We start from the raw sequence: 22735 nt of genomic DNA, 5'->3' as shown, positions 1-22735 counted from the left end.
GTGCATTTTTCTGTGGCTCCTAGAGCTCCAAGGAGGTTTTAATTTAGGTGTTGCTGGTAGGTTGCAGCTACTGAGCAGCCTGGGCAGGAGCTGGAGGAGCAGAGCTGCTGGAGGATCCTTGAGGCAGGTGTCTGGAGCTACCTTGCCTCATTTTCTGGCCCAAAGGCCATCTCCTTCCATCGTGATCCCAAAGGCAAACAGAGCAGTGCGGGCTGAGCAAACAGCGGCCGGAGCAGCAGCTGGCGGGCGTTTACACAGGGTGTGTGCTGCTGAGTCAGCACAGCCAGCCTGGCCCCGGCACAGCCAGCGCAGCCCTCCCCTCTGGGTGCAGGAGGGGACCCTGGGGACATCCCTCCTGCTTCCTTGGTGAACCACAGGGTCATGGTGCAGCTCCTTGGGTTGGAGTCTCTTCACAAGGTAGAGGTCATAGATTTATTTATGGAATCACAGAGAGCTGTGGGTTGGAAGGGACCTAAAAGCCCATCCAGCTGCACCCCCTGCCAGGGGCAGGGACACCTTCCACTGTCCCAGGCTGCTCCAAGCCCCGTCCAGCCTGGCCTTGGGCAGTGCCAGGGATCATCCAGGGGCAGCCACAGCTTCTTTGGGCACCCTGTGCCAGGGCCTGCCCACCCTCCCAGGGAATAATTTCTTCCTAACATCAAATCTAAACCTACTCTCCTTCAGTTTGAAGCCATTGCCCCACACCCTATCAAATTCACAGGCACTTCCATGCAGATGGGTGTTAACAGCATCTCCAGTCCCAGACCCTCGGGTCACTCCACAATGCAGCTGTGGTGATGATGGGTGCAAGCACAGGGGCCACCCCTCTAACCCCAGGGACCTCTCAGTCAGGTCAGGCTTTTGGATCTGACCCAGCTGCAGTCACCAGTGGGGGGGGGGGTCACTGTCACTGAGGGGAAGCAGCAGCGTGGACCTCACCTCCAGTGCAGTCATGTGGATTCTGAAATGGGTTTTATGTTTATCCTTGAATCTGACACAGGTAACAACCTGGACTAAAGGTCTCTGAGTCCCTCCTGCAGGTCACAGTACTGCCAGTGGCACAGGGAATGAGTGGCACAGGGAATGGGAGATGGTCAAGCCCACGAGCAGCCAGGAGCCCTCAGTGCCTCTGAGCTGTTCAAGAGTAAATGGGACCCAGTCTGCACCCTAAAAAGGAATGATTTTCCTTCCACAAGTTGCTGTTTGGGATGTTTAATGTTTTTCATCAAAACCACAAGCCTGTCTTGCTTTCCTCTCATTTTTACGATGTCTCTAATGGGTAATTTGAGCACTGGGACAGCGACTGATGGATGCAGCTGGAAAATCGATAAAGAGCTAAATCAGGAGCGGAGAGACTCCTGTCTGCTTTGCTGGCTGTACCAAGGGCTGAAGTACTTCAGCTTTCATCACACTGTGCTGTACAGACACTATGAAATTTGGGAATCGTGTGAGTTCACATTCCCAATGTGGAAACATCTGTGGCCGGACACAGCACCGTGGGACATCAAACATTTTGTGTCTCTGGCTCTCACCCTGTGGTTCCCCTCCAACCAAGGACCATCCTCTCCAGGGTAGGGTAGTGAGGCTCCAGGCGCAATCCAGGAGCTCTCCCAAAGCCACTCCCTGAGCTGGGATCAGTCCTGTCCCCACACGCCAGGAGCCACTGTGTGCTTGGAGACATTCCTGTTGTCCTCTGCCAAAACACACATCTTCTCACTTGTACTTTTTGAGGTCAAAATGGGTCAGAAAACACATGTCAGGGTTTTGGGTTTTTTCCTAAAGCAGAAGTGCTTCCCACCCACAGGGCCCTCAGCACAGGGGAAACGAGGACAACGGCACATTCCCACAAAGGGCTTTTCCAATAGTTTTGCCGTGTTTACCTCTGTTGAAGGTGGGCTGCTGGGTTCAGCAAGGTACTGGGGATGGAGCCAGCCCTCGGGCTGAGGTTTGAGGCCATGGCAGAGGCTACGGTGTCCCCATCCTGTCCCCATCCACGGGTTGGACAACGCTGGGAGGAGACACACCCAGCATCTCCCAGTGCTCCATGCTGGGCTGCGATGGGTGGGAGTAGTGCCGGATCCCAGCTGGGATGCAGCCTGGAATGGGGCTGCTGGGGTGGGTCGGTGTTATCCAGGGCTCTCCCGAAGGATCTTCTGAGGTGCATGGGTCAGTGTTATCCAGGGCATTCCCGGAGGAGCATCCCGGGGTGGATGGGTCGGTGTTTTCCAGGGCATTCCCGGAGGAGCATCCCGGGGTGGATGGGTCGGTGTTTTCCAGGGCATTCCCGGAGGAGCATCCCGGGGTGGATGGGTCGGTGTTTTCCAGGGCATTCTTGGAGGAGCGTCCCGGGGTGGATGGGTCAGTGTTATCCAGAACATTCCCGGAGGAGCATCCCGGGGTGGATGGGTCGGTGTTTTCCAGGGCATTCCCGAAGGAGCATCCCGGGGTGGATGGGTCGGTGTTATCCAGGGCATTCCCGGAGGAGCATCCCGGGGTGGATGGGTCGGTGTTATCCAGGGCATTCTCGGAGGAGCATCCCAGGGTGGATGGGTCGGTGTTATCCAGGGCATTCCCGGAGGAGCATCCCGGGGTGGATGGGTCGGTGTTATCCAGGGCATTCCCGGAGGAGCATCCCGGGGTGGATGGGTCGGTGTTTTCCAGGGCATTCCCAAAGGAGCATCCCGGGGTGGATGGGTCGGTGTTATCCAGGGCATTCCCGAAGGAGCATCCCGGGGTGGATGGGTCGGTGTTATCCAGGGCATTCCCGGAGGAGCATCCCGGGGTGGATGGGTCGGTGTTATCCCGGGCATTCCCGGAGGAGCATCCCGGGGTGGATGGGTCGGTGTTATCCAGGGCATTCCCAAAGGAGCATCCCGGGGTGGATGGGTCGGTGTTTTCCAGGGCATTCCCGAAGGAGCATCCCGGGGTGGATGGGTCGGTGTTATCCAGGGCATTCCCAAAGGAGCATCCCGGGGTGGATGGGTCGGTGTTATCCAGGGCATTCCCAAAGGAGCATCCCGGGGTGTCCCGGTGGTGGCACCTGCCGGGGCCGGGGGTGACAGGGACATTCGGGGGGCTGGTGCCCTCTGCAGGCGCGGACAGGGATCGCAGGGAGCAGCGCCCGATTTGGGCTGGGAAAATCCCCTTGGATCATCGGGTCCCACCGTTCCCCCAGCACTGCCAAGGCCACCACTGACCCATGTCCCCATGTCCCCATGTCTCCATGTCCTCACATCCACACGGCTTTTAAACCCCTCCAGGGATGGTGACTACACCGCTGCCGTGGGCAGGGCTGGACAACCCTTTTGGTGAGGGGATTTTCCCTGATAGCCAACCTAAACCTCCCCTGGTGCAGCTTGAGGCTGTTTCCTCTCATCCTTGTTATCTGGGAGAAGAGACCGACCCCCGCGTGTCTTCACCCTCCTTTCAGGTGGCTGCAGAAGGCGCTGTGTAAAACATGGATTCCTGCCTCACGTATTTTTACCCTCTAATAAAGATGTTTGATAGCCAGAAATCCAGCAGCTGCCATAACACAGCGCAAGAGAAGTGACTATAACTAACAGACAATCTGGTCCCAGATCTGATTTGGCTTTCTTGCACCCTTACAGAAGGACAATTAAATATTAGGAGGTGAAGGAAAATAAATCTACTTAACGCACTCCAAATCATTTCATGCTGCTGTAAAGCAAAATTCAAGTTAAGATGGGAGGAGTGAAACAGAACCTTTGCCTGCGTCAACCAGAACTGTCAGCAATACTTTTAGGGAGAAAAGCACCACAGCAAACCAAAACATCAAACTTCTTTGGTTTAGGCTCAGGCTGTGCCCACCAGCCCCCAGGACCACCCTCACCCACGGGGCAGATACAAACCTTGTATTTCCACACAAGCACTCACAGATAGTGGCAAATTAAAACCCGTGGGGCTGTATCCAGCCCCCATCGCAGCCCTGGGCTGGAGGCACGGAGCTGGGTGCTGCTGAGGGACACATTATCCCTCAGGAAGAGTTTTCCCCAGGGCTGTGACCCAGCAGATGGATGAGAGACTCCAGGATGTGGCTCCAGAGGGTGACCAAGGTGGGACACATCCTCATATCCTCATCCAGGCATCCCCTGGGGTCCCTTCCTTCACCAAGCGCCCCAGGGAGGTGCTGCAGAGAGGCCGCCCGTGGTGGGTGAATATCGTGGCCACCCCATGAAAGGGAGCGACAGCGCAGGGGCTTGCACATGTCTCCCTTTTCAGAACTCTTTTTACCACTATAAATTCCATTACTTTGAATTTAGCCAAAGCCTTCAGGATTTAATTTTTTTTTCCAAGCCAGTTATAAAAAGGGCATTGGAATTACAATTCCAGTGCTAACAATAGCATTACTCAAAGCCGCTGCCCAGAAGTGGGGAGCTCTGGATAGAATAAAGACCTAAACTAAAATGTCAGTAATAACTCCTTTTTGTCCCTTCCTTGTCTTCCAGCCCACACAATCTGCTCGGGTCCGTCTATCTTAATGAGCATTAAAATGGTTTCAAATTAGATCTACAGAAAATTGAATTTTTTTCCCTCAAAAGCTTAGTCTGGCCTTTAAAGGCCACTGATCATATTTTGGTTTTGTGTGAGAGCATCTTTGATCTCAAAGGCTCTCAGCTCGCAGAGAGACGCAGCTCATTACCAGCAATTTGTTGCTGTTGGAATGCAAGTGGAGGGGGACAGGCACCATGGGGAGAGAGTCGGGGAGAGGTTTGGCTGGGGGGTCCTTGTCCCCAGACCCCACTAGCCCTGTGTGGCTCTCCTGGCCCCGAGTCTGGCCCCCAGGCTGGCAGGTGGGTGGTCACCAGGCTGGTCTGGGTTTGCAGCCAGCTGCTCTCAGCTTGGTTTGGTCCCCAAAAATGTGGGATGAAAGAGCCCCATGAGCCCGACCCGAGCTCCAGGTGGGCCGTTTGTGGAGTCCTCGGGGACACCCCCGGTGACAGCAATGTCTTGCTGAGATGCAGCAGTTACCTGGCAATGCACAATGGCTTTTCTTGTATTGCTGCTGCTAAACCCCCTCTCCACATCTGGGCTGGGGCTCGGTCCCAGTGATGCCTTGAGAGACCTCCCAGAAAGAGAGACTAGACAGGAGCAAGGGAATAAAGGCAGGTATTTATTTGAAAGGCCTTCAAAGGTACCCGTGGGGAGCCAGAGGCCACTGCCAGGATGGACCCCAAGATGGACCCCAGGTCACGAGTTCTTCACACTTTTATAGGTTTGGTTCATTGGCATAGCAGGGTTAATTCTCCAGTTAAAGCTCCAGTTTCCCCCACAGCTTATCCCCCCCTTAGCAGCTCTTTGGTTTATACTTTTGGTGTAGGAAAGTCTAGGTATCCTTGGAGAGCAGGGCCAGAGAGGCTTTGTTATGTCTGCCCAGCACGAGAGAGCAGAAGTGAACAGGCTCCAAGAAACTCCAGAGTCACACACCAGGCAGTGCAGGACTGGAAAAATATAAGGGTTAAAACCTAAGGCATCACCAGGGGCTCTGGGGAAGGGGTCAGGCTGCCCGAGATCTGCTGCTCCCTCTCTGCTGGGAAGATGCAGCAATCAGACTTTCCAGGAAAGCCCGTTACCATGGCAGGGCTCAGCTGCTGCTGCTGCTGCTGCAAAAAAAAAAAAAAAAGCAACCAATCTAGATGGTGCAAAGCTGAGCAATCCTGAGCACTGCGGTGCCCTCACTGTCTGGGGGTGTTTGTAGGGCACAAATGGCCTCAGGGTGAGCAGTTGGGGTTAAGTTGGGGCTTGCACCTGGGTGTAAGAGGAGCCACCAGGCCTGGGAGAGAAGGCAGCAGAAGCTGTGACGCTGCAGAGCAGATCTGCCGCCTGCCCCCACCACAGTCCTGCTTGTCTCAGTCACACTGGGATGGGCAGAGTCCCCGTGAGGTCACAGCAGCACTTTGATGGTTGACTCGAGAAAGTTCTGCAAAGAATGCAGCTGCCCCAGGTGTTCCTAGAGCAGCCTCCTCAAAGGAGTCCTTAATGAACTGCAGCAGCTCCCTCTGCTCGCCCCAGCACCCCTCCTGAGCTCTCAGTCCTACTGATGGGGGAGCAGGGCCAGGGAAGCCATCACAGGCACCCACCAGCTGCAGGCTGGGAGCTGCATGGGGTGTCAGACCTCCAACAGGCGTTAATGGCCATGACCAGCCCAATTCAAGGGCCACAAAGCAAATGGCTGTCGTTGCTGCCTGGTCACTTGGTGAGAACACATCGTAGACCTCCCTTCATCTGCTTTACCTGCCACCAGCTCAGCTGGCAGTGGCACGGGCTGTGCTGTCCAGCATGTGGTTCTGGCATGGGCAGGGACTCACCTCTTGAGAGCAGCGCTGTGGCAGGGTGTGGATGGGGAAGGCATCGCTGCTGCCCTGGCAGTGGAGGATGTTTTAGTGCTGCCTCCCGCTCTGGCCAGGGCAGGTTTGTCAGGTGTGACTCACCTGCCGCGTGACGGCTCTGGCTGGCCTCGGGGCGGTGACCTTTGAGTCTGGCGGATTAGCTCATGGAAACCCAAATAATGACTCGGGAAAGGGAAATACCTGGTGAGGGACAATTCCCGGGCAGCCCCGATGAGCAGGGGTAGGAACAGCAAGGTGTGGTGGGGGGGACAGCTGTGCTCCCCTGGCTTTTTCCCCCAGCATCCCCGTCTGGTGCAGCCAGCCAGCAAACTCCTTTGGAAAGCATTACTTCACAAAGAAAAATGTGCCGAGGCTGATGATGCCCTCGGGCAGAGGCAGAGCGCTGCTTCAGCAGCAGCTTGGGCTGAGAGATTAACTCCTTCCCCTGCACGCCTGGCTCGGGCTGCTTTTCTGGTCCTTGTGTCAGCACTGCTGGGGTACCATCCTGACCCTTACCCAGGCCCTGGGTGACGGGAAGGGCGCCGCACGTAGCCTTACACCATGGAGGGGTGGTTTTGTTTGGAAAGGGACCCTTGGCTGTGTCACCAGGTGTTGGTTGGGCTGTTCACTCCATGAGCCACTCACATCAGCAGGTGGAGGGGGGTCCGTGTCACCCTGAGCCTTGCTCCTCAGGATGCATCTGCTCCTGCACCAAGCCATAGTTTGGCTCAGACATCCTGCTCCAGGATGTGCCAAGAGGGCTGCTCTCTGCATTCCTGCAGGAGCAGCTGCTGGGACATGTTTCTCCATGCCGGGGATTGCTTTATTTCGCTCTGGACACATGGAGTACTGGTGACAAGCAGAAAAATTAAGTGTTTTTCTCAGCAGCGGGGTGGGGAGATGTGAGCTGAGAGAGGGAGTGGGACTCTCTGTGAGCTGTCACAGACAGCCAGGTGTGGGAGAGAAGGAGGGGTGTTTGTGGGGTGCCTGCACCCCAGGGTTCTCCAGCTTTGTCACTGATGTGACCCTTGGTGCACAATCTCCTGTCCCCGGACACGCGCTCCTGGGTTGTGTGGAGGGTTGAGGGCTTTCTGGGGGATTTCTTGGTGACTTTTGTCCCTGGCATGTAGGTCAGGGGCCATGCCACAGCTTTTTACCAGCTGGAATTGGGACATCTGGGCTTCTTGAGTGAATTAATCCTAGCAGAGGGCTGTTGAGCCACGCAGAGATTGAATCCTCTGGTTGGCAGCTATGGTCGTCTCATGACACCATTGTCGTCACTGGCTCTCTGTCACAGGCTGTCTCCCCTACAGCCAACCATGTGGGAGTGTTCCTCAGCCATTTCTGGGAGGAATTCAGTGGATTTAGGTGAAAGTGCTGCAGGAGGTGTGGACCTTGGCTGGGAGTCGCTAATAAGATGTCACTTCCCTGGTGGTGAGTCTATGGTGGAGAAGTGATCTGCCCACCGAGAGGGATGGGATCAAACATCAGGAGTGTGTGAAGAGCTGTTGGCTGGGTCCATGGTGGGTCAATGTCCCGGGCAGCCATGCTGAGATGTTACAGGAGAAAAGGGAAGTAGAAGAACTGGGCAGTGAAGGGGAGGAAAGCATGAGAGCCAGGACAAATACAGGATCCAAATTTCTTGCACCTCAGGTGGTGTCAGGCAGGGTTAGTGATCACGTGCTGCTGGACCCTCTGCCTGCCCAGGACATCTCTTGGGATGGCAGACACCTGGGGATGGAGCTGCCCTGCACAGGTTTCCCTGGAGGAATCCCCATGACCCTTGACCTCAGCCTGCTCCTACGTGTGTAACAGCAACTGCTGCCTTTCCCTGGCCTTGATAAACCTGGTGTAATTCTTGGTGTGGTCCTGTGCAGGGCCAGGAGCTGGACTTTGATAGTCCTTGTGGGTCCCTTCCAGCTCAGGATAGTCCATGAGTCTATGAAATGTCATTTCGCAGTGAGTGACAAATGCAAAATCCTGAGTGGTGCTGGAGTATGAGAATCCAGCCTGTGGTTTCAATTTTTTCTCAGGCAAGGTCCCACTGGGATCACTGAGGTCGAGTGAGTGAATCCTCCTATTCCCACAGTCTGTAAGTTGTGCAAACTGCTGTCCCTGCAGATGCTGAACCCCATGGGGAAGGGAGGACAAGCATCCCACCAGCCAATCCCTCTCCCCAGGCCCACGCTGAGCAACGGGAACTCTTCCAGCAAAGGAGAGTAGAAATCCAGGCAGTGCAATTAGAATTATAATAATAGTAATTAATGCCTTGCCTCTCTCTAAGGATTTTCTAGTGAGGCTTGCCAGGTGCTGGCTGGGCATTGACTGATCAAAGCCACAGCACCCACATGAAAGGGATGGGTGCCAGCTGGGCCACGGGACCTCAGTGCCTCAGCTGGGGACTCGCTCTCCCTGCCCTCACCTTCCTCCGTGGTTTGGAGGGGAAGATTAGGAAGAGCTGCTTTAAGAATCCCAGGGATGACGGTTAATGGATGGGGGAGAAGACCAGGTCTGGGGCACTCTGTGTGTTACCCAGGGGTGCTCGTCTGGCCCCAGTGATGTGAGCTAAAGGGCCTGTGAGTGTCTCTGTGTGCAGGGGCATAAATGAGCTCTAATGCATCGACTCCTGTCTGTGCACGTGTCTGTATGTGGGAGGCTGCTCCTGCACACACGTTTCAGTCGACACACAAATGCCAGTCCGTGGGCTTGCACAGACACAAGCCAGCACAGTAACACAGGGGCTAGAGAAAATGCTTTACAGGGAGAGGCTTGAAGACCTCAAATCACTCCGTTTACCACAGACATTGAGAGGTGTCTTTATTCTGATGTGTAAACACTGTCACAAGGAGAAAGGACGTGGTGCCAAAGGACCCTTTAACATCTGAGAACAGCAGAACAAGAAGCAAGGGCTGAAGCTGCCAAAATTGGTCTGAAGAGCAGGTGTGCACGCTGGCACAAAGGGGATGAGCAGTGGAAGCAAGCTGCCAGGGGCATGGCAGGGTTCCTCTCACTTGGTGAAGGGCAGTCCCTCTGGTGTCTCAGCCAAGTTATTCCATAATCAGGCACTCGGTGTGAGGGTAAGCCAGTGTTATTTGTTATGCTGTTAGAGCCCCTTACATTTCAGCCTCTCTCTTACTCCTTGAGGCCTGGGGCACTGTCTTGGGGTACAGGGTGGTGAAGCATCCGTGGGATGGAGCCCAAAGCAGCTGCCCGGCCTCCTTGCAGAGCCCCTGAGCAGTGGTGCCTCCTGAGTTGTTTCTGGTCGCTTTCTGCTCTCCTCTCATCCTCCCAGGGGTTGGGCTGTGGTGGGGCTGGTGGCCCTTGTGTCTGGGAGGCTTGCTGAGACCAAGGGGCACAATAGGCAGGCGGAGTTCCAGGAGCACTGGGGAGCTGCTGCAGAGCCCTGGGACATTGTGCCAGAGTTGCCTAGAGAAGCCGTGGCTACCCCTGGATCCCTAGAAGTGTCCAAGGCCAGGTTGGACTGGAGCAACATGGTCTGGTGGAAGGTGTCCCTGTCCATGGCAGGGGATGGAATGAGATGGTCTTTAAGATCCCGCCCAACCCAGTCTATAATTCTCTAACGTCACAATCCCAGAGATTTGTACACCGCTGGTGGGACGTTCAATTCCAACTCCACCCTTGGGGAAGCTGCCTGGGAGCTGCCTCGCAGATGAACCCACAGAAGGGGGATCGGGGGCTTTGGCTGTGGCCTCCTGCGAGGAGAGGGAGGGTGTGCAGGAAGGTGTGGCTGAACGGTACCACCTCTGCCTAAACTGCTGGGAGGTGTCAGCCTGAAACAGGTGAGTTATTGTTGTTGCTGTTGGTATCAGATGACGTAGTTGACTGGCCAGCAAATCAGCTGAGAAGCGGTGAGGCACTGAGTGAAGCAGGGAAATTATTTAGAAGGTAATAAACCTATGTGTAATATAAACGTATCAGGGTAATGGATTTTACTTACACAGGAATACAGAACGGCTGTCAGTGGTGTATGTAGCACAGGGAGCCCTCCATAACAGTTCACATCTGTGTATTTTAGCTCGAGGGAAACTTAAGAAACCTAAAAGCCAACTTCCACAAAGCTCTGCTGCTTTATTTCCCCCTCCATCACAGCCACTCCGGTGCCTGCCCTTATGGGGTGTGGTGGGCTCACACAAGTCACGCCCTCGCCAACCCCAGAAGGAGGGGGGAGAGGGTGGAAAAGCAAAAGCAAGAGAATTTGAGGGCGGAGAGAAAGATTCATCTTGTAACAGGAGAGCAGGAGAACCTCTGGGTGTCTCCACGGTGCCGGGCAGCACCGGCCAGGCTCGCCCCTCTCCCCTGCAGCCACGAACCGCGGAGCGCCGGGCAGGTGGAAATGACCTCGCGAGATACAAAGTGCCCCGGGGTAACAAAGTGCTGCTGCCTCACCCAGCTGCGCTCACATCATTAACCCGGCATCACTCACGGCCCAGGTATGCCCAGGCATTTCCGCGGTGCCTCTCCCTGGGCAGTCCCGGCTCCTCTCGCTCAGCTCAGCCTCAGTGCAGGGGGAACTGAGGCACGGTCAGGCGGAGCTGTGCCTCCTCCGTGTCACCAGGCGCAGCTGGAAACTCCTGGAAAGACAAGAGGGGAACAAATTCAAGTCACAAACAATGTCTGTGACTTAATGATGGAGTCTTGTGTGCCTTGCACTTGCAGTCACAGCTGAGCCCTCCGTGGGCACATTTTGCCCACATGTGACACCACTCACAGCTGCTCTCCCAGCACCTGTGGTTGGAGCTTGTCTGTGCTGCTGGCAAAGCATGGCTCAGGTGATGCTCAGGTGAGGGGGATCTGAAAGGAAAATTTTATTCTAAAGCTTGTCTTGACATGTGTTTTTCTTCTCTCTTTTTAAATCTCCCTTTTAATAAGGGGAAAAAGAGGAAGGCAGAGCAGACAGAATGTAGAGGAAGTGTGAATTCCCACCACAACAACAAAACTCTTCAAAACAATTTTTTTTTTTAAAGCAAAACAATAGTCAGAAATATCAGAAAGCAAATTGTGGCAGTTTACCAAAAACCCTTAGCTTACTTTTTTTTTTTTTTAACTGCTCTGAGTTTTAACTCCAGTGACTCCTCACACAAGTAGATAAGAGCAATGACTCTGGGGCATGGGCAGGTGAGCAGGGAGGCAGGAATGTAAATACACGTTTTGACTGCAATGAGTAAAATCCTCCTGAATCTGGCATCACCGGGGGCATGACGGGTGCCCTGGCACTGCAGGCATTGAATACATTGAATTATAGAATCCCAGAATCACAGACTGGTTTGGGAACTTAAAGATCATCTTGTCCCACCCCCTGCCATGGGCAGGGACACCTTCCACTATCCCAGGGTGCTCCAAGCCCTGTCCAGCCTGGCCTTGGACACTTCCAGGGGTCCAGGGGCAGCCACACTTCTCTGGGCACCCTGTGCCAGGGCCTCACCTCCCTCTAAGTAAAGATTTTCTTCCTAACATCCAATCTAACCCTGCTCTGTCAGTTTAAAACCACTGCCCCTTGTCCTGTCACTATCTGCCTGTATAAAAAGTCCCTTCCCGTCCATGTTTTAAGCCTCCTTAAGGTACTAGAAAGCTGTAACGGGGTCTCCCCGAAGCCTTCTCTTCTCCATGCTCCAATTATATCCCTCTAGTTACATTTTACAGACCGCTGTACACAGCGTAGCTGTGATCCACGGATGGGTCAATGCTGTGGCATCGCTGCTGGCCATGACATGACAAGGGACCCTGTGTATCTTAGCACAAATCCTTGCAGTACTGTAGCTGTACCTGGGTGCTTTTGTTCAGCTCCTGGTGCAGGAATCCTTTGTATTCACATCGTGACCTTGGGCGAGAAACTTTGCTGTGCTTAAAATTAACTTCTCTGCAAACATGGTGCATAAACCTCCAGAGAAGCTGCAGCGCGGCACGAGGGGCTCAGGTTTGGTGAAGGGTTTTTCTAACCTGAGTTGTCACATGTGTGGTGTCCCTCTGGGGCAAGGGTGCCAGTGCTGCCCCAGGGATGGGGTGGCCCCAATTGTGCACCAAGCCATGAGCCTTTGGCCACTTGCCATGGGGTAAGAGGGTTCAGTAAAATCTGCTGTAGCTCAGGGTGTTTTCACTCCCCCCTAACCCCCCCTTCTCCTAATTTGTTTGGTTTTGCTGGCAGAGCTAAACAGGGGCTGCAGAGACTGATGAAAAAGGCTGCAGGCTCGTCTTACAAAATAAAAAGGCTGGAGCAAATTGGCGTGCCTAGCCTGGGAAAACAAAAGCTAAGGGCAGCACAAGGAGAGCGGTGTGCGGATGGATCCCAGGGTACGCCCTGCGGGAGGAGATGAGCTGCAGAAAGCCTTGGCACAAGACTGTTGAGTGTCTGTAGCCTGTGACTACACGCAGCCTGGAAACAAGAGGTAGTTCTTAAACAGCAGAGGAGGGAGAGCTTGGAAAGGTTTCCCAGCAGGAGCCCTGTGTGCCCGGAGCACACGAACTCCTTTGGTGCCTTGTGAGGGGTTTCAGGTTGCAACAGCCACCATAAGGCAGCACGGAGGGTCCCACAGCCCCGCATACCCAGGCTGGTGTCACCGCGGGGGCCGTGGGAGGACGTCTGTCTGTCCAGCCAGGTCCGTGCTGGGTGTGCTCTGCAGATAACAGCTCCTTTTACACTTATTCATTCCGCTTGTGTACACAGCCTGCTCGCCAGCAGCCGGGAGGTGCCTTTTCCCGGTGCTGCCTTTGGTGTGGGTTTTACAGATGGTTTCTATTCAATCAGGCAGAACTCAGGGGTGTGTCTATGGCAAGTGTATGAAGTGTGCTGGTCATCCCTGGCTTCGTGGAACACCCTGACCTTCACCCACTGATTCACAGGGAGCATGAAGCTGTGAAGGACTCCTCAGCCCCAGTCCCAGGTGGCTGTCAGGTCCCTTGTATTTGCCTCTTACTGGACACTTAAAGTGATTGGGGTTATAAAAACAGGAGCAGGGAGAGGTGACAGCTGGCCCTGGAGAATTACAGGGAGGACATGAGATTAGAGGGAGCAGGGATCACCAGGAGGCAAGATGGCCCCGTGCTGGGCAGCCGGCTCCTTCCCTCACAGCCTGACCCCAAAACTGGCTCCTTCCCTTATAGCAGTCAGGGATCCATCACCTGTTCCTTCCCTCATAGCCTGACCCCACAAAAGGCCCCTTCCCTTACAGCCCAGCCCCACAAACAGCTCCTTCTCTTACAGTAGTCAGGGATCCATCAGCTTCCCCTTGCTTCATAGCCTGACCCCACAGCAGTCAGGGATCCATCAGCTGCTCCTTCCCTTACAGCCCAGCCCCACAACCTGTTCCTTCCCTCAGCAGTCAGGGATCTATCAGCTTCCCCTTCCCTTGCAGTTCAGCCCTACAACCTGTTCCTTCCCTCAGCAGTCAGGGATCTATCAGCTTCCCCTTCCCTTGCAGTTCAGCCCTACAAGCTGCTCCTTCCCTCAGCAGTCAGGGATCCATGAGCTGCCCCATCACTCACAGCCCAGCCCCACAACCTGCTCCTTTCCCTCAGCCTGGCCGCATAATTGGCGCCTTCCCTCGGCACTCAGGGACCCACCAGCAGCCCCCGCTTCGCCGCCCGGCCGCTGCCCCGTGCCTCAGGCCCGCCCCGCTCCCTCAGCGCGGCCGGGGCGGGGCGGGGCGGGGCGGGCGCGGGGCGGGTCCCGCCCGCCGGGGCAGGCACAGCGCGGGCCGCAGGTACGGACGGAGCCGGCGAGCGCAGCGGAGCGGCCGGGCCGGCGCGGCCATGGGGAAGGTGCAGCTCTTCGAGATTCGCCTGGGCGACAGCCGCGTCGTCTACAGTCCCGGAGAGCCGCTGGCCGGCACCGTCACCGTGCGGCTCTCGGGCTCGCTGCAGTACCGAGGTGAGCCCGCGGCCTGCCGTGCCCTGCCGTGCCGTGCCCGCAGCCCGCGGGGTCACACGGCGGTGCGGATATCTCGGGGCGGGGGGGTTCACGGGCTGCCCTGGCCCGCGGGACGCCGTGGGGATGGTGCCGGAGAGCAGACGGGTTCCCTTCTCCGGCTCTGGGGACCGGCAGCTCCAGGGCTGCCCCATCGCTGCTGCCCCTGCTGCCATGCGGCGGCCGGGAGGGGCTGATGGGAGCAACCTGCTGGATTATTTCCTCCTCCGCTTCCTCCTCTTACTTTTTGCTCCCATCCCATAAATAAGCAAACACCCTCCCCACCCCCTTCCCAAAGCAACCCAGCGCGGGGCCGTGCCACGGCAGCCTCCGGAGCTGGCGGGTGCCCAGGGTGGTGGAGGAGCTCGGGCGCCTCGTTCTGCTCTCCCGGAGCCCTGCGGCTTCCCAGGGCTGCCGGCATCGCCCTGGCATCGCCCCCGAACCTGGTGCCCCTGGGTCGGACGGAGTCCGAATGTGTTAGGGCCGGGCGATGGGAGGAGTGGGCGCTGTCGTGTCCCGGTGGGCAGCAGCCCTGCCCCGACGGGAGGGAGGAGATGGGCGATGCTGCGTCCTGGCAGGAGCCGTACCCACCCACCGGCTCGCAGGCAGCCGCGTTGTAACATCTCGAATGAACTCGGACGTTTGAGTTGTGGCTGTACGAGTCTGGGAGATGTCCAGGCTGTGTACGAGGTCCTGTGTGTGCCGGAGGAGAGAGTGCCCGCCGGGCAGCAGTGCTCTGCAGCAGGAGCTGTTTGGGTACGGGGTGGCTGTTGCTCCACGCGAGGCTCAGGCCGTGCTCGTGGCGGGTGCAGCCCGTCAGGACAGAGGGATGGGGCTGGACTGCAGGGAAATGAGCTGCTGGGCTCGGATCATCCAAACTGGGAGCTTCCTCCCCCGCCTTAGAGAAGTCATTCGCATTTGCAAGTCAGCTTTCTGCTCAGTGCTGTGGAAATGTGAACCGATTTGCTGTTTTCCCTGAGGTCTTGCTTGCTTCTCGTGTGTGCGTGCTGCTTCCTTTGTAACAAATTATTGGAGGGGGAAAAAAAGACCAAGTAATGTAAAATGTGAAATCTCTGTTCAAGAGCTGTCAGCCTGGATGATGGTGCCTATGCTTGCCTGTGTCTTGCTTTTGCGAGCACCTCTCTCAGTTGTCTGCAATAGCTTTTTGGAAGCTTCTTGTGGAAAAAAGTATCTAGGACAAGTGCAGACTTGTAGCCTGTTTAACTCCTGTCAGAGCAAAACAGTTGCAGATCCAGTGTTTATCTCCTCGGAGAGTACTCCCAGATGCACTACTTTCAGCAAAATGTTCTTAATGAAGTCTGGCTGGCTTCCCTCCTCGGCCCATCCCATTGACTTCCATCCGTTCCTGAAGGTGCTTCTTGGGAGGGACAAGAGTTTAGCCTTGGAGGGTTTGGTGTGCTGGCCCCCTGTGCTGCCAGCTGGCCACGGCTACACCTTGCTGCTGCTTCAACAACTCCCATTTGGAGAGGACCTGGCAGGTTCTGCTCTACACCAGCTCTTCTTTGCTTCCTGGTGGTGTTGTCTAGACCTTCTTCCTGCTTCCTGATTGCTTTGATTCTGAGAAGCATCAGGGTCTGGTGTTAAGTACAGGTCCTGAACTCAGGAGGGGTTTTGCGGTGGGATCTGGTGTTTGGTGCTAGTGCAGGGATTTTAGTAAAAGCTGGGGCAGCTGAACTCTAGGAAAGCTGGCAGAAGCGTCGAGCCAAAATCTGAGGTGGGCTCCATGTTGTTGTTTCTGCTGTGCTGAGGTCACCTGAGCAGCTCTTTTAGGCTGAGTTTCCCGTACAGTGGCTTCATGAGCTGGGGTAGAAACTTTCCATTACTGGTGTGTGAACTCACCCAGTTAAGTCACATTTGGATGTGAAACCAACTCCTGCCAAGCACAAGGTGACTCTTTGCTGTGTGTTCTCCCTCTTGCTGTGTATCTTATGGTCTCTGGCATTTAAACCCATCACACTTGCCTGGGATCTCTTGGGCACCCTCTCCTTCTTTCTGCATGAAGGAAATGTCTCACCCTTAGAGAAAGAGGCTGATACAGCTGCTGAAACATCCTTTTGGTGCAACAGCAGGTTACCTGCTGAAATAGATCTTAAAGAGACTTGTGAGGCCTGTTGAGCTCTGTGGGCTCAGCACTGGAGGGATCAGACAACCTGACATGCTCTGGCATCCTGCTGGGCTGTGGGGAGAGCTGGGTGGCATCAATTTATCTTATATTGTATACACTTCACCCCCACCCCCCACCTGTGGCCAACTGTGGCTTTCCAGACTAACAAACTGCTCCCAGGAGAAGACGCCAAGTCCTCACCCCTGGCAGGCCTGGCCCACAACACCACGGTTTGGTGCTTTCCATTTCCTGAGCCAGGCGAGTCCGGTGCGGTGACTTCTCGGTGCTGTGGTGTGTGAGATCACAGCCGGAACCAGCCTGCAGGTGACTCTTCACATGGTAACTTCTGGCTCTTGAAAATTACACCTTCTGAAAGGTGACAGTGCAAACAAACAGAGCTCGTTGTGCCTTGCTAGACATGCGAGAAATCTTGGGTCATAGGATAGCGTAGCTGGGGACACACCTTTTGGGATCATAAATGTTCCCACTTATGCTGGCGTCAGTGCCAGCCCTGCTGAGTAGCAACGAGGGCTGTTCAGGAGCACATCATCTTCAGCTGACCTTGCAGCACCAGCACAAATACCGACTGGTCCTTGGTGACCCACGTGGACCTTCTGAGGAGCCACACTTCTTCCTGTGCCTGTGCCAGGCTGAAGGACCTTCCCAGAAAACTTTTGAGCCTCAGGGGAGAGTGCTGATGGAAATGGAGAATTCCTAATCATTGTGCCTGGCTTGCTGGGTAAATCATCAAACGTATGTGTACAAAGAATAATTAATCTTACAGGAAGCTTGCGCAGGGGCAGCTGGAGATGGAGTTAATTTGGGAGGAGGGAAGCCAGATCATTTGGAGCAGGGCAGGCAGTCCTGGTTGCCGGCAGGAGCGTGCAGGAACAAAGACTTGTGCTGCCTGGAGATGCTGGAGCACTTTCCTCTCAACTCTGTGCCTTGCAGGGGCCATGTGGATTTTTTCGGTCCCACCTGCCATTCAGTGAGGCTCCAGCAAGCGTAATGTTAAAATAACAGCCCTCTGTGCCAGGTCACCGAGAGTAAAGAAACAGCAAGTGCTTTCCGGAACAGATTTCAGCACTTTGCTATTCTCCACTCTGTTATTTGGCTGTCCAGGTTTATGCAGGAATGACTTGACTTTAAAATTATTCCCTTGGACTACAAAGCTCCAGACACAAGTACCTGTGTCTGTTCATGCTCTAGAAATACGGATACATAATTCCCGTTTCTGCAGAGAGCCTGTGAACCATAATTTTCTTCTCTGATCTTAAATACAGTAAATATTCTCACTTCTCATATGGAGAACAGAGAAAGCTGGTGGTGAAGGGGGTTGCAGATCAGGGCACTGGAATCCTGAGTCATGTGTCCGAACTAAAAGCTAACTTCTGTTTCTTGGAAGGGCTGTAGGGTGAAGTTTGGGTTTGGTGGTTCTGATGTGTCTGTAACCTGTGCCCTTCCTGAGGGGAAGGAATGACACCAAAGGACTCTGTTGGCCACGATTCTCCTGCCACTTGACCTCTGATACAGTGGAAGACATTGTTCCTGCAGGAAGGCTGTGGCTTGGGAAGGTGCTGGGGAAAAGGTGGATTCAGTCCCTGCACAGTGGTCTGGCTCACTCCCGAGTCAGAAGTTTGTCTGTGAAGGAGGATTGGAAATCCCTGTGCTGGCAGCACAGATCACCCGCCCACCATTGGGGCAGCAGGGACCCCATGGCTGGTCCCTGCTTTGGGGTGCAGTGTGGGGAGGGAGCGTGGTCCGCGGAACTGAGCAAGGCCTGGGGGTTTGGAGGGCAGGAGCGGCTCCATCACTCTCCCTGGTGATCCTGGCAATGTCCCATGAGGTCCTCAAGCTGGTATCCACCAGCAGCACTGGGTGCCAGGATGCGGCAAGGCTGGCACTGCTGCACCGGAATGCTCGTGGATGGCTCCAAGCATCACTCCTGCAGGCTGGATGGCTCCTGCTGTAGGGGAGCTGGATTAACTTTCTTTTCTCATTGTGTGAAGCGAGACAGCGGGGAGCTGTGTGGCCAAGTCTGTCTGAGGCTGGGGAACAAAAGAGGGATTTTTGCTCTCCTGGCTGGCTTGCTGCTAGAGCTCCAACTTCTCTGGAGTCAATAACTAGTCACGAGATGGGTTTGTGTCTCTTGTCGCTGCAGTGAGCCACTCTCCGCTGCCTCCCCCCGCCCGCGCACCACTTGTGCTCAGCTGAAAAACTATTTGCTGCTTTTCTTGGCGAGGAGACATGCCACGGCCTCCCATCCCTTGTTTAACAAAATGGGAGGACAAGTGGAGTGGAGTTCTGTCTGTCTGATTTGCTTCCAAGTGTGACAAGTGGGGTGTGAGTGCTTATATCTTCCCTGGGGCAGCACAGAGCTGTCAGAGATGTAGCTTGTCTTTCAGGGCTGGACTCAGGTAGGCGATAGGGAGGCTCCCTGGCTGGGAGGAGGAAGCCTGTGGGTTTCCATCCCTCTCCTCCCAAGGCAGCTCCCTATCCCAGGCTGTGTTGGGCAAGGAGGAGCAGCCAGGGAGGCGCATGGACGGGCGCGCTCTGCTCAGAGGGTGCTGCGGAATACTTTGTGCTGAAAGTCATCCCCAGTGAAGAAGTAGGTGTGTAGAAGACACAGAGCTGTCACTTGACTTGGTGAAGTCTTGCTAGAGGCTCTCACGGCCAGTAAGAGGAGGATGGACACGTGGATCATCCTCGGCTGTCTGGAGAGGGAATGCTCAGGCCCTTCCAAGTGAAGAAGGGAGTGGGGTGATTGGGTTATGCTGCAGGGCTGCTGCAGACCTGACCCGTGCCAAAGCACAGAGAAAGGTGCTCTGCCAGGCATTGGGGAAGGTCTTTTCCTTCTCCTGCTCAGGGCAGCTACTCCTGAAATGGCCTGGCAAACACATCAGTGCTGGGCTTTGGTTTGGTGCCCCTTTTCTTGAGGGCTGATTGCTGAGATATCCAATATACAGCCTTTGGGCTACTGGTGTGACCTCTGGAGTCTGGCAACAGGAATTGCTGTGGAAGCTAATTGCCTCTTTGTGCTGCTCTTAAAATCTGTCACTCTTCAAATCTCTCCTGGAGAAATGCAAAGTGCTTAGGAGAGGAGAAAATGAGCAAAGGACAGGACTGTTGCCAGTCAGGGGATTTTTTGCCTTGTGCACAGTTGTGCCTGAGTGTGCTCAGAGTCCCTGGGTTGTGTTCAGGACCCGAAGTGGATCCATACCACAAAGGTGTTCAGGCTTCTGTCTGCTTGTGATGGCTTTTAAACAGCAAATCCACATTCCCAATTCTCTGATGGTAAATTAAAAGTAGGTGATGGGGTGCACAAGTCAGGTGGGAGTGAGGTGTTTTGCCGTGGCTGAGTTTGTGGGTAGAGGCCTTTTATCACCATGTCGGTACCTGCGGCTGGGTATTGCTCTGTGCAGAGGGGTGGCCAGTGCCATGGTTTTGAATTGCATGGCTTGAGTAAATTCCCACAGGTGCATTGGGATCTTGAGATGCTGAATGATGGCAGTGGAGAAGATATGGGGTGTCCTAAGGTAAGCGGGGAGCTGCTTTTGACCCCCTTGACAAGATGAGGGTGGCAAGCTAGTGCCAACCTGGAATTATTTGGAGACCTAGTTTAAAAACACTCTGATCTCTGAGCACCTTAATCTTCATTAAAAACCGGGGTTTGTCAGATATCCGTAGCAAAAGCTGTTTCCAAGAAGCATGAATCATTTCTGGAGCACTAATGCTTATGACTTCCACTCCTTTGTTCTTGCTGACGGCACTGTGCTCTCTGACAGTTCTCAGGCAGCTCAGACCAGAGGTAACAGTGCTGCAGCAGTTCACTGTTCATCCCTCCCAAACACATCCTCCTGAATCCCAAACATTCCCTGTGATAAGAGTGGGATAAAACTGGCTTGGAAGGCAACAGCTCTAGGGAGGAAAGCTCAGTGTATGGGTAGAAATTGGGTCCTTCTCGATGGGGAGTATCAGCAGGGGTCCGAATGTCAGGGCCAGAGGTTCAGCTCAGGTCCCAGATGTTCCTTTTCTGTCTGCTGGGATCTCTGAGGAGCCCAGCCTGACCATGAGGACTGTCTTACCAACTTGTAGCACTCCCAGCACAACGAGATTTGTTATGTTTCTGGTGCTCTGGTAATAACAAGAACATAAGTCATCTTTGCAAAATGATGATCTTGCTATAAATAGAGAATCCAGCTGCTTGTGTTGAATGGCATCAAAGAAAATCATAGGAGCAGCTCTTATGCTTAGTGAAGTGGATTCTGGCTGTTTTCTTTGAAGATGCTGGGGTTGGAAGATTTCTTGACAACTGAGATGTGCGAAAGCAGCGCACGAGAGCTCAGAGAGCTCAGTGTGACGTGTGGAATCTTCAGCAGGGGGCAGGTGAGGCTGAGATCTCCCATGCCATGCTGGGATCTCTCGCAGGGGGCAGGAAGGCTGGGATCTCCCATCCCATGCTGTGCCTTCCTGCCTCCCCAACGAGAACCTGCCTGCACTGGTACCTGGCCAGGATGAGGAGGCAGCAAATGCAGGCTTGCTTTACTGCTTGTAAATAAGGCTCTTCAGGAAAAAGCCCTTGAAACCTCCTCCCCTTCTAGGAGGAGGGGAGCTGGCTCCAGGCTCGTGCTTGGGAGCTGCAGCAGCACTAAATCATTTGGAGATGTCTCAGCAGTTCTGAGTGCTGAGATGTGAGTTCACCGCCTGGAACAGCAGGAGGACAGACCCTGGTGTGGTTCCACGTGGTTGCCTGACTCCATGCTGCTGTCTGTCTCCATGCTCCTGCCTCCTCTCCCTGTAAGTGGGCTCCAAGCCCTCACCAAAACTCCTGTTCCCAGGATGGCTGAGCAGTCCTGAGTGTGCTGCTTTAATCCTTCTCCTGCCCTGGAGGCAGAGGCTTGCTCAGGGCACCAGGTTGTGACAATATTGTCTGTGCTGAGTCCTTGCAGCCCCAGGGGTGTCCAGCCTGTGACAGACCTCCTGTCCCACCAAGTGCTGGGCTGACTTTGCATGTGCTTCTCCTCTGGAGAGTGAGTGCTGGGGAATTTGTGCTCAGGAGCATCCCTTGAGCCCCAGGAGGGGATGGAGAAGTGTCATCTCTCCTGAACTTTACATCTGCAGGGCTGTCTGTTGCTGAGGCCAGGGGAGATGTCTCTGGCTGTGTCATGGGTGGCAGCGAGGGTCTGCCAAAATGAGCACCAGCCAACAGGACTTGCAGCCTTACCCCTTAGAAAAGGCTATCTGAGAGTCTCAGAAGAAAATGAACGTGACTCAGTCCCACAGCAGAGTCTGGCACACAGGAGCCCTGGTGCTCTGGTATTACAGTAAGCCTGTTAAGCATGAATTTCCAGAAGTCTTTGAAGCCTTTATTTAGAAAGAATCTGAAAAGGGAGTAGGCTCTGGTGAATCAACCTCTTTGTGGTGAGTAGGGAAACCTGATCAGGCAGCTGTTTATCTTCTGCAGTGGCTTTTGCACCCAGCATGGAGGGTGATGCTCCTGCGGCGGGGGGCAGAGGGGCTGGCTGGGGACAGAGCTCGTCAAACCTGCTCCGGGCTGTGGGAAGAGTGGAGCAGGGCTGGCGGTGGTCGCGCAGAGGTGTGTTCCCAGGACATCAGAGAGCTCAGCCTCCCTGGCTGCTCCTTTTCCATGGGAATCGAAGCTTGTTCTGCCAGCAAGGTGGGAGAATGTGCCAGGCTTTGCACTTGCTGGGAAAGAACAATTGAGTTTGTTAATGAGTTTAAAGAGGTGTTTTCTTACAGCAGCATCCAGCACATCCCCCCTGGGACCTGCAGTGCTCTGTGGTAGGTTGAGGTGGAGTTTCTTGCCCAGGTCTTCCTTTTTTAGACAGCCAAGCCAATTGTACCAGAATATCTTAACTCCTCTGGTCTAAAGTAGTGTTAAGTGCTGGGTGGAAACCTATTTCACTTTGGGCAAGCTATAAAAAAAGAGATTCCTCACTTCTGTTTTAGCACTGCTCAGCCTGAGGAAGGGTGGCTGTGGTCCCTGGCTGGCTGAAGTGTTGAGTGCTGGCAGGTCCTGGCATCCATCAGCATTCCTGTGAGCCAGGGCGAGCTGCTGATTCTGTTCCACTTGTCTGGCTGCATGTTGGGCATCTGGGACTTGCATTCCCTTCCCACAGGGCTGCTCTAGGGGCCAAGTGCTGAAGATTAAGATGCCCTGACTGCTTGTGTATGTACAGCCTTGTTTTGCTTTGAAGAGCATCGCTTAAATTCAGGGCTCACAAAGTCCAGCTTATAACCCAGGTCCCCTGAGAAGGATGGAGTAAATTAAATCTACATTAAATTTATTAAAATAAATCTGTCTTGTGCAGGGGATCATGA

The 22735-nt window shown here is 54.6% G+C and overlaps 1 protein-coding gene across 1 annotated transcript in view; it reads left to right on the top strand.

Annotated features, from left to right (window-relative positions):
* The first annotated feature begins 14034 nt into the window (after nucleotides 1–14034).
* The window catches only part of ARRDC1 (arrestin domain containing 1), a 36705-nt gene continuing 28004 nt past the window's right edge, over nucleotides 14035–22735 (top strand). The window contains exon 1 of the mRNA XM_032130858.1: nucleotides 14035–14232. Within this exon, the coding sequence (XP_031986749.1) occupies nucleotides 14115–14232 (118 nt within the window). The 5' untranslated portion in view covers nucleotides 14035–14114. The remainder of the gene's footprint in view (nucleotides 14233–22735) is intronic.

The sequence above is a fragment of the Corvus moneduloides genome, chromosome 21, assembly GCF_009650955.1.
Source record: "Corvus moneduloides isolate bCorMon1 chromosome 21, bCorMon1.pri, whole genome shotgun sequence".
Taxonomy (NCBI): domain Eukaryota; kingdom Metazoa; phylum Chordata; class Aves; order Passeriformes; family Corvidae; genus Corvus; species Corvus moneduloides.
This window is presented reverse-complemented; position numbering and strand designations above follow the sequence as displayed.